This window comes from Lactuca saligna, chromosome 3 (assembly GCF_052625555.1).
Source record: "Lactuca saligna cultivar CGN05327 chromosome 3, ASM5262555v1, whole genome shotgun sequence".
Lineage (NCBI taxonomy): Eukaryota > Viridiplantae > Streptophyta > Magnoliopsida > Asterales > Asteraceae > Lactuca > Lactuca saligna.
The window spans coordinates 13,192,279-13,205,027 of record NC_136419.1 but is presented as its reverse complement, the minus strand read 5'-3'; the positions used below and the strand labels follow the sequence as shown (position 1 = coordinate 13,205,027).

Sequence of the window (12,749 nt, the reverse complement as noted above, 5' to 3'; positions counted from 1 at the left end):
CAAATCCGACACCGAGTTAAAACATGAGAAACATATCGTTCCATCTTTGGCCAATAAAATTTTCCACATATCAAATCAAGTGTCTTATCTCTCCCAAAGTGACCTGCAAGTCCTTCCACATGGATTTCTAGTATAACTGAATCACGTAATGATCACAAAGGAACACACAAATGAGACACTTTAAAAAGGTAGCTGTCAAGTATAAAGAAATCACATAACGGTTTGGAACTACATTAATTTTACATATCTCAGAATTCTGGTCCATATTGATACAACGAGCGAAAAGAGTCAAAACAACACACTTGAGTTTGCATGGCCGATAAAAGAATATGGTGACAACTGAGGGCGTCAGCAACGGTGTTGGTCAATCCAGACTTATGTCGAATAACAAATGAGTAAGCTTGTAATGTTTTGACCCACTTGGCATGACGAGTCTTTAGAGAATGGTGTCCATTAATGAACTTAAGAGCTTCGTGGTCGGAAAAACGATGAATTGGTTACTCATTAGGCAAGAAATAATGCTGCCAATATTCTATAGTGCGCACTTTGGCGTAAAATTCTATCATAAGTGAAATACTTGCAACGCACTTCATTTAATTTTTTGCTAAAAAACAGTCGGCTTTCCGTTTTGACAATCCTGACGTGTCACAATCAACTTGGAAGTCATCGATGAATTTGGACAGAGCTAATCTAGGTCACGAGTCTAGAAAGTAAAATCACGTGGTTCACTAAGTGGGTTCGGTAGACTATATATATATATATATATATATATATATATATATATATATATATATATATATATATATATATATATATATATATATATATATATATATATATATATATATAAGGAAGGGGTATTTGGAAAACAAAAAAAACCCCAAAAATCATAAAAATGCATAAAAAAATACCAAGACATCACGAAACTTTTTTTTGAATTTTTTTTATCAAAATATCGCAGGATTTTATACAATTTCGCTGAAAAAAAAGAAAAAAACAATCTTTTTTTTTTGTTAAAAAAAAATTCAGAATTTTTTTTCAGCAATTTTGACCTAAAAGTTGCGATTTTTTGATAAAAAAAATTCAAAAAAAAGTTTTGTGATCTCTAAGTATTTGTTTTATGTATTTTAATGATTTTTAGGGGTTTTTTTTCCATAGATCCTAATATATATATATATATATATATATATATATATATATATATATATATATATATATATATATATATATATATATACTAGTTGCGGATCCGGCTCGAGTCATATGTCTACCCTTAATATAGCGGGAGAAGAAACTACGTGGGTGAAAACACCTCTTTGTTTTGCATTTTTTTTCTTTTATCTATGTTTAACTTATTTTGAACTACTTTTGTTGGATTGTATCTTAAATGAATTGAATATTTGACCATAAAATATAAAATGTGGCCTTTAAGAATCTTGATTTATACCTTTTTTTTCAAAAACATAAAATTGATTTAAGATAGTTCACTTTAAATATTTAAGATAGGTCATAATTTATATTTATCAATGAACTCTTATAAGGAAAAGAAAATTAGATGGATCAAGTGCCCCACCTTCAATACATGGCTAGGTGCCTATGTTACTCTCTGTTTTAATGTAACAAATGCATCACTCGCCTCCTTGGTCCACCGGAAAGTCCCAACTTTCATGCAATTAGTCATCGGAGCAATAAGGCAACTAAAATGTTGGATAAATAGATGCTGAATTCATTGATGGATGTGGGAGCGGGCCAGAATAAAATGGCATCCACTTTACTTTGATCCATGCGTATTCCTTTCTGTGAGATTAAATACCCTAGGAAAGTAACTTCAGAAGATAAAATGTGGCACTTAGTTTTGTTAGCATATAATTTTTGATCGCGTAGAACCATGAAAACTTGTCAAAGGTGCACCAAATGTTGGTACGTGTCTAAGCTAAACACCAAAAGATCATCAAAATATAACACAATATAACGACCAATAAAATGTACAATAATCCAGATGAAAAAGTTACTTTTTTTTTTGTCATATTTATTGTCTTTTTGCTACAAAAATTTTAACCTTTTGCAACCCATTTTTAATCAACTTATGATGACGATGAAGAGCCCAACAAATCATAACCGAGCCAAAAAAAAAAAAAAAAAAAAAACGTAGAAAATGATAACATGTAAGTTGAGATAAGTTAGGTATGTTATTTGATTGGTAATATTTGTAATTGTATTTAATCTCATAAAAACAAAAATAACACCAAGGAATCAAATTGGCCAAGAGGCATAAAACTTCGATTTAGATGAATTTTTTTGCGTGCAAGGGGTTAAGGATCCTGCAAAAATGATTCGATATTTTTTGGCAATATTTTTCAAAGATTAGTAGCTTAAACGTGTTTTCAATGTGTATAAGCTAAAATTTTAAAATGTTAAAAGAATAAAAATAATTGTATTATCCTCGAGATGTTACAAATTTTAATGGTGTATAGGCATCTTTAAAAAATGTATTTTACTCCTATATATATGATATATCATAAAACGAATTTATCAATTAAAAAAAAAAACCATGACTTTCGCACATATAATCATTGGAAATCAGACTCCATGTTCAAACTAAACATAATAGCATTCTACTCCATGTCACCAATTGAAAAAAAAAATAACACCAAGAAATCAAATTGGCCAAGAGGCATAAAACTTCGATTTGGATGAATCTTTTTGTGTGCAAGAGGTTATGAATCCAGTAAAAGTGATTCGATATTTTTTGGTAATATTTTTCAAAGATTAGTCGCTTAAGATTGTATCCAATGTGTATAAGCTAAAATTTAAAATGTTAAAAGAATAAAAATAATTGTATTACCCTCGCGATGTTAAAATTTTTAATGGTGTGTGGGCATCTTTAAAAAAATGTATTTTACTCCTATTTATGATATATCATAAAACTAATTTATCAATGAAAAGTATATATATATATATATATATATATATATATATATATATATATATATATATATATATATATATATATATATATATATATATATATATATATAATCATTGGAAATCAGATTCCATGTTCAAACTAAACATAATAGCATTCTACTCCATACCATCAATTGAAAAAAAAAAGGTTAAAAGTAGTAGCGCTCTCTCTCTCTCTCTCTCTCTCTCTCTCTCTCTATATATATATATATATATATATATATATATATATATATATATATATATATATATATATATATATATATATATATATATATATATATATATATATATATATATATATATATCAGTGTAGCAAAAATCGACCTAATCGGCGATTAATCACTAATCGGACCTCCACCGATGAGATTTATTGGTAATCGGTTACTATAATCGGGTTTGGTCAATATAAGTCAAATTCTGAATTAATCGGACCTAATCAGACTTAATCGGACCTAATAGAGTTTGGTCAATGCAGGTCAAAGTCGGGCCTAATCGGCCCTAATCGCCGATTAATCGCTTTTTTTGTTGGATTAAAATTAGATTTATAAATTTTTGAATAATTTTCTTAATAATTAATGGTCCCCGATTAATCATCTATTAGCCGATTAATTCCTAATCGCTAGTCCACGGATTAGCGGCCGATTAGCGATTTTCTACAACCATGATATATATATATATATATATATATATATATATATATATATATATATATATATATATATATATATATAAGGGTGCATGATGATATTCATGGATTGTTTCTCTAATTGCATCCAATTTTTGAAGAACATATTGGACTTTTTGGCATCGTATATCATTTGATATTCTTGCTATGTAATCACACTTCTCAAATGGACGATATTCGCATTCACCCTTGATTTCTTCGTCACTTGTATATCCTAAATAATGAATGTTTATAAAAGTATCAGTAAAAAAGAAATAATGAATGTTTATAAAAGTATCAGTAAAAAAGAAATACCCATATATAAAATAAGAAAAGAGTGTTGAATTAAAACCTTGATTAGTTGCATAAATTCACTGCAGTGATTGTTGACCAATTCCTTCCTTGGTCCACTAGGATTTGAGAATTCTTCCATCACTCCACCAGCAAGTTCCAATGCTCCAACAATTCACTAAAAAAAACCATCAATACCTTTGTTAAACTACTTTCCATTTTAAGCAATGTATTATTTATTAGTTATTAGCTTATAAATATATTACCTTTTCAACAGTTTGGAGACGTGCTAATGATGCATTTTGGGTTTGTGAATCCATGATGATTTCTTCTACTCAAAACGAAGGCTATTGCAATTGTAATTGCATGCTGTTACAGTTTATAACAAGATCTGGTTAACTGCAAGCAAGAGTTGTGAAATAATAATAATAATGTAACATCTCTCTCGCACGTATCACAATATTATCCGCTTTTGGTTCTTGATAGGAAAACTTCCTAAGGGTCACCCAACCCTAATTTGTTCTCGCCTAAGCAAGCTTTGGGTTCCCGACATGAAAACTTCCCAAGGGCCATCCATTCCTGAATTGCTCTTGCTTTGGCAAGCTTAACTGCAAAGTTCTTATGAGATGTTTAGTTCTCCTTCCCAACCGATGTGAGATCAGATATAACCTACCTTTACCCCCCTATTATAGGGTACAATGTCCTCGTTGAAATCATCGACCCGTGCCTTAGCCCTAGCTATGATATCATTTGTAACATTCCCCTCTAGCACGTATTCATAATATTGTCCGCTTTTGGCTGCCGACATGAAAAATTCTGAGGGGGTCACCCATCCCCGAGTTGCTCTCGCCATGGCACGCATAACTGCAAAGTTCTTATAGGATATGTTGCCCTCACGACTTTAAAATGCATTATCATAAGAAATGTATCTACACCCCTTATAAAGAATATTTATTTCTCCTTCCTAGCTGATGTGAGATCAAATGCAACCCAACTTGCTTGTAAAGTCCTAATTCTCATTGGTAATCTAAGAACCAAACATTAATTAAAATGAATAATTTTAATTAGGAGTAGAAATAAAAATGAAAATCTAAAGAATTATAGCAATGAATAAAATGAATAAATGGCATCCGATAAATAATTAATTAAAGAAATGGATAACTGTAAAAAAAATAATAAATTACATGAAATAAAATCCAAGAATCAACAATGAAAGATGTTTATGGGAATAGGGGCTAAAATGTCAAGATTTAAAGCTTCCTTTGTCAATAATTTTGGTTAGGGGTAGAAATTATCATTCTGGTAAAATGTGGATCCAAAATGAAAATTTCTCAAACCCCCCATATCATCGACCGGAAATATTCAGGAGCGGCTCAACTCGTTTGGGGCTCTAAGCGAACGAAAAATTTGGGGCCCTTTTGTATTTACTATACTTCATACTTAATGTTATTATGCATATAGCCTACTGACTTGAGATTTGAGAATATAACTATAGAAGATAATGGAAACTGGAAAGCTCAAATCTGGAAATCGGGAAAAAAATATTGTTTTAGTGAAAAAATAAAAACTGAAAATAGAGAAAATGATCATATTCGTTCTCTTTTTTCGCTTGATAATCATATCTTTTAATGATCTGATTTTGCAATTGTATCATCCCGTTGTTTATATTTTCTCTTTTTTCGCTTGAAAAAATACCACCTTCTGTGAAAAAAAATAAAAACAGAAAATACAGAAAACATATTTAAGAATAGAGTTATACAGTAATTTGTTTTAATCAATGAACAATGGACTCAAAAATCAGATAACTGAAAAAATAATAACTAAAAAGTATTAACCCTAAATTGAGTTTAAATATTAACCCTAATTAGATAATCAGATGACAAATAATGGGAAAATAAAAACTAAAATTTGAAAAAAGCGCACATACCGTTTTTGTGATAGACTTGAATCATCAGAATTTTTTTAACAATGGAGAAGCCTAGAATGGATAAGGAAGAAGAATATATTGTAATGTATTTCAGCGGTTCAGAGTGTTCAAGAATCGAGAAGAAGAAGCCTAGAATCTTTAATTAGATTTCGACAATGGAGAAGAAGAATAATCATCGCTTGGAGAAGAGATGTATAGATTTTTCTAGAATCGTTAATCAGATTTCGACAATGGAGATGAAGAAGAATCATCGCTTGTAGAAGAGTTTTTGAGGCTTGCGTGCAGCGATTTAAATTCAGACATGGACATGTATTGGGTATGTGGGTTAAATGGGGCCCCTTAGAAGTCCTAAGCCCTATCCTTGTTTAACTATTAATAAAGCCGACCCTGGAAATATTATGGGTGTTGACGAAAACGATTGCTTGCAAGTATATGAGAAAGTGCAAATAATATAGTCGTAGGGTAACAAACTCGTCGAGTAGGTCTCAAAACCAAATAACTTTTATTTAAACTCATACCTGAGAATCGGGATGTTACAATCCTAAGGTAGAATGATATCGTTATTTCCCTTTTTTTTGTTGATGACACACTTTTTATGACAATTGAACCGAGTTAAATTCTAGGAACATTGTAGACTTACTTTGTTGTTTCTTCCTTGCATCTATCTAAAAATTAATATACATAGAAGTTGATAATCATTAGAGTGAACTTTGGTGATATTGAGAATTTAATGGGCATCATTGGTTGCTCGACCTTATGGTTACTCTTTATGTATTTGTGTATCTATGTCTCCTAGTTGGCTTTAATACTGTGAAATATAAAGTTGGAAAAAACGTTGTTGATAAATTCGCCGCCTAACTCTCCATCTAGAAAGTAAAATTTTATCGGTGCACTACAAGAATAATGAGCAATAGCGATTGTCACCGTTATAGTCAGATTCCTTGTCGTTTCAAAAAAAAACTAGGTAGTAAAGGATTATTTTACATCTTTTTTGGTGCTAGATATATTTTGTAATTTGATATATTTTGTAATATGTCGGCCACCAACTAACATTCATTTTGATCTTATCTGTAGCAAATTTGATGTAACGTTACCTTTTTACCATCTTAGGCTATGTTTGGCGGACTAGCTGAAAAGCTAGCTGTTAGCTGAAAAGCTAGCTGATATCTGAAAAGCTAGCTGTTAAATAAAAAGCTAGCTGATAGCTGAAAAGCTAGCTGATAAAAAATAACGTTTGGTAAAACTAGCTGAAAAGCTAGCTGAAATATATAAAATTACATAAAATGACATGTAAAAATATGTGTTTCTATAATTAATTAAGGGGTGTATTTGGAAAATTTTAAAAAAGCTCCTAAAAAGCTAGTCTAAATAGCTTTTTAAAAAGCTAGCTTATAAGCTACTTTTTGGCTTACCAAACACGACAACATAAAAAAGCTCGAAAAATAAGCTAGCTTATCAGCTAGCTGTGGCGCGCCAAACACAGCCTTAATTTCCCTTTAATTAGATACTCAGATTCCTGGTAATGTAACTATATAGTGTTATATTCTCTTTAATAAATAAAAATAATTTTATCTCTTGTCATTCTAAATATATATCCAATTCATTAATTCAATTTTCCTTATAACTTTTAAAATTTTAAATTGAATCAAATTATTTTAGTTGTTTATTTATTTAATTTGTTAGTTGAAACTTAAAAGATAAATAAGTATTTCAATTTTAATAATTAATATTTTACTTTTTTCTTATAAATCTAAATTTTCTAAATTGTTAGATCTACATTGTTTATTTTTTTCTTAAATAAACACATGTAATATATATATATATATATATATATATATATATATATATATATATATATTTAAAACAGCAAATATAAGATACTTCTTAAATCCAGTTATGTCTATAACAGGACTTGAACCCTCAAGTTCAAAATAGGAGGGCAATATCGGATACCGCTAGACTACAAACCCTTTGGTAGTAAACTCATATAATATATAGGTGTCACAACTAATTTATATTATATATCCTAAAATGGTGTATATAAATATATGGTAAATATTTGACAAAAGTAAATCTTTTTTTCTTATCTTTAAAATATTATAATTGAATTAATATCAATAAGCTAGAACAAACACTGCAAAAGGACTTCTACTACTTAATTTAAACAGATAGCAACTATATATCAATTACCTCATAACAGATATATAACATTCTGAAATAGTTTTACTTTTTCTCGTAATAGTTTTACTTTTTCTCGTAACAAATCATATGTTTATCATTTGACTTCGTTTATCTTTTTTATTACTCATTACTCATCAATACATGTACCCAAAGTCAACCAACCAACAAGGTTCACCGTTTACCGTGTTTTTGATTTCTCTGATCAAGCAAACTTTCAATGTAAAAGGAAGCTTGTTCATATCTCCATTAATATTGCTAGATACCAATATAAACTATGTTTTTGATTTCTCTGATCAAGCATACTTCCAATGTAAAAGGGAGCTTGTTCATATATATCTCCATTAATATTGCTAGATACCAATATAAACTATGTTTTTGATTTCTCTGATCAAGCATACTTCCAATGTAAAAGGGAACTTGTTCATATATATCTCCATTATTATTGCTAGATACCAATATAAACTATGTTTTTGATTTCTCTGATCAAGCATACTTCCAATGTAAAAGGAAACTTGTTCATATCTCCATTATTATTGCTAGATACCAATATAAGCTAAACTCGGAAATGACGCAAACACACACACACACAAATACAGAAACTAATACACAGCACACATGCATTTACACTGTGACAAACAACTCTTACAATCAGAAAGTTTTGGATAGGAACCAGTATTGCAGTCACACTGCTTCACACACTTAGACTTTGGTGTATTCGCCCACAAGCATCTAGCCATGCACCTCATGATTGGTGCACACTTTGGACAATCTTTTCTCATCGCCTTTGCAATACAATTCCTGCAATCTCCAGTACCATTGGGTGAGCATGCTTCAGCAGAAGAACTCATGGTGGTGTACACCACTAGTAGCACCAAGCACATCACCATTCTTAATGGCAGCAACCTCTTGTTCGCATACTCCATCACTTTGAATTTTTTTGAAGTAAAGTGTTCGATCTTACTTTCTTCTGTGCTTGACCATATAGATCATACAGGAATGGTTTGTTTTATATCAAAATTTTTGGTGGGCCCAATGACTTTATGACTATTTTGCCAAAAGAGATCCATCGGATGGGATTTTGTGATGGGGTAAATAAATTTTTTAACAAAATTCAATATAGTTTTAAGTGTATGTGCATCTAGTGAATAACTATATATATGTATATATTTAATTTTTATATGTTATTTTGTATCTTTAGGTGGTTTAATCATCTTGTTATGTACAGTTTTTATCACGTAATGAAAATTTTATTGTTTAAAAATATGAAGTCAAATAGTTTTTTTTAAATGGTAAATCTAACATATTTCTAGAGGGTGTTTGGGATTGTTTTTTAGACTAAGAAGTTATTTTTGAAAAAAAAAAAACATTTTGGCTTTTTACAAAAGAAAGTTTTAAAATGTATTTTTTATCTTTTGAAAAGTCAAAAACTAAAACCTCAAAAGTCACAAAAAGTCATCAATTTATATCAATTTATGACTTTTAAAAAAATATGTTTTTGTTCTTGCCAAAAAATTGATTTAAAAAGAATTTTTGAATTGCAAAATATCTTTTTTGATTTTTAGCTTTTTGAAAAAATCAAAATTTCAAAAAATAATTTTTAAAAAGAATCTTAAACACCCTCTAAACTACTCTTTAATTTCAATAATATCTACAACAAAACTTGTATCCTCAACCTCAATAAAAAAAAAAAAAATGAAACATCGGATATGGCTCTTAAAAGTCAACCACATTGGAACGAACTTTAGAGCTTTGGTTATTACACAACTTAAATGCTCCATAAATTTCATTGAATGGTTACCTTGGATGTTAGCTAGTCTTCCTTGGGTTGCTCAATGATCTATATCTCATTAACTACTAATTTCTTTACCATCATACCATCGTTTAAAATCTTTTGTTTTTTAGCTTGTAGAAAATTAGAAATAATAAACATATAATTGAAATTTTTATTTAAATATCAAACTAATTTATTTTTATAAAGTAATTTAAAAAGTCAAAAATACTTTAATATGTTATATAAGTAACTTTTTTTTACCGTTCGACTCATTCCACTTTTAACAACAATATTTATTTTTTAAGTGTATGTTATTTAAATGAAAAAAAGAACAATTATCATTTGATTCGTTAAACGTTATTAGTAAGTTTATATGTAAAAGAATAACAATGGATTAGCACAATGTTGATCAAGTTACAAAATATATACTCAAGACAATCACAATATTCAAATGTTAGTTATATAATATACTAATTTAGAAGCCTCTTGAACAATATTCTATCGGTGGGGATTTTTTTTTTTTTTTTTTTTTGTGGGTTTACTTTTAATTTAATTTTTTACTTTATACTTTTTCGAGATAATAGTTTACACGTGTTTTGATGGTTAGAGATGCCATATACGTGTTGTTTTTTTTCTTTATTCACCGTGTCAGCATATCCCATTATTTTTCTCTCACCTGTATCACTGCTTCCACTGCCCGTATCATCCAATGAGACCTTGCACTGTTATATCATTGACTTAATATGTATTCGCCGCCTTCGTTTTGTTTCATCCCAATGTCATCGTCTCTCCTCTTCTACGTCCTCCCTGCTCCGCCTCCATCTTGATGCCGGTTTTTGATGAGGTTGATTACGCTTTCTTAATTCGGTTCCATCATATGTCATCACTGTTAACCAGGGCTCGATTTTGGATTCAACAAAGATTTAATCACTTACTACCGCTACCCCTGTTTCATCTTTAGGTCAATGTGCAGTTATGGACAGAGTTAATCAGTGAGGTAACGCTACCCTAACACTACCCTTTGGCTTTCTCAATTTAGCACTTCCTATCATTTGGGTAAGTTCTTCTTCCCTTTCGATGGTTCTAGCTGAAAGCAAGTTGAATTGGGAATATCATTGATTCAGGTTGTTGACAATGGATAGAATAATTGATCCTTATGCACCAATTGATTTGTTGAACTTCAGATATGTACTTATACGTTGAAGAAAGGAACTTGCTTTCAATTAATAAAGTCTTTTTTTTGTTCGTTTGTGAAATCCAGCCTAAGAAGTGACGAAGACAGACAGAGGGTCAGGGGTAGTTCCAGAATCAACAACGGACAATAGTCGGAGACCCATTGTATTTCTCTTTTTCCTTTATCATTTAATCAAGTCTAAACGAGTTTTACTTGTAGGTTTGCTTTGCATCAGTTCTCCCTCCTTTGCTCTATATTATGTCTAATTCAATTGTTTTTCTACTGTATATGTTGAACTCTATTATTCATATGTCTTAATTTGGGTTTTTTAGTGGTTATGATTTGGAGGACTCCTAATTAAGATCACTTATTGTTCATTTCAATTAGAACGCCTGTTGATTTTATTTTAACATTTGACATTTATTTACATTTTGTAGCATTGGAAGAGAAAGTGAACGACAGAATGTCTAATTGGGTCTAACATCCATAAAATTCATGAAAATTTAAAACTTTTTCAATCATTCAAAAACACCATTTAATTACAAAATGTTTTCAAAATAGTTTCATATCAGAGTATCCTAAAAATCAAAAACATAAAATGCGAGGAGGTGCACGATCAAGCATTCGCCTTCTCACGATCATCCGAAGTATCTAAAACAAAATTCAAAACTATAAGTCCGAAGCTTAGTGAGTTCCCCCAAAATACTGATACATAACAAATAACACACATAATAACAGCATATAATGGGTCCACAGCTCTACAGACTGGATTCCCCTGAGCCCACAATATGAGTATGGCTTGCCTTTCGGACCCACATCTCACATCCGGCTTGCTCCCGAGCCTACAAAATAAGTTCGGTTTGCTCTCGAGCCTACAACTTATGACTGGCTTGCCCCCTTCAGTCCGAAGACTAGAATATAACTGATCAACCCTCAGTACGAGTCTGGTATGCTCCCCTGGCCCTCAGCTCGCATCTGGAATGCCTAAGAGTCCTCAGTATGAGTCTGGCATGCTCTCCCGGCCCTCAACTCATATCTTGCATACTCCTGGGTTTGTTGGTCACCGTACAAAGCAGTATAACCTCAACCCTACCCACACAACATGTCAACATATAACACTTAAATGCACATACAAATAATCAAACAGTTTTGCAGGTAGTCCTACAGATCTACTCGACTGGCGTAGCAAACTAGCATGCATAACTAACTCATTCTCAACATACCATCAACTACCAGGATATCAGATCCAATAGGCCAGCCATTGTGCCTTTGACCCTAAGTATAGTGAGGACAACTCACCTCACAAGTAGTGCTGAAATCAAGAAGATCAAACTCCAACTCTCAGTTCCAACCTCAACTACTTATAACCATTATATAATTGGTTCCATTAAAATCTCAAATTACCAAAATACCCTCAGAATTCAAACTTGGTCAACCCTTGGTCAAAGACAAAGTCAACGGTCAAGGTCAATAGTCCATGTTGACCCAAATCGTCGAGTGCAGCTTACAGACTTTTCGAGTTCCTTCGGAACTCAGAAGATCGTGAAAACCCCAGTCAACCTGTAAAGTTACCAGACAACTCGTCAAGTCCATGCAACATCCAAAATCTCGGGAAAAAACCCTAACCAACTCGTTGAGTTATCTTACTAACTCGTCGAGTTCACGCATAATACAGAAAGTGGGAAACCCTCATCCAACTCGTCAAGTTGACCGTGCAACTCATCGAGTTCCTTCAGTCCTTTCCTCATTCAGACGCTTTGATGTGAAACCA

At 31.2% G+C, this 12,749-nt stretch overlaps 1 protein-coding gene and 1 pseudogene across 1 annotated transcript; both read right to left on the bottom strand.

The window, feature by feature from the left end:
- Positions 1–1,025: 1,025 nt before the first annotated feature.
- Positions 1,026–4,245, bottom strand: LOC145035198 (mediator of RNA polymerase II transcription subunit 11-like; annotated as a pseudogene).
- Positions 4,246–8,613: 4,368 nt separating this feature from the next.
- LOC145033408 (uncharacterized) lies at positions 8,614–8,985 on the bottom strand. The gene has a single exon (XM_078982037.1). It carries the CDS (start codon positions 8,954–8,956, stop codon positions 8,633–8,635), a length of 324 nt encoding a protein of 107 aa, XP_078838163.1. The 5' UTR covers positions 8,957–8,985; the 3' UTR covers positions 8,614–8,632.
- Positions 8,986–12,749: the final 3,764 nt, after the last annotated feature.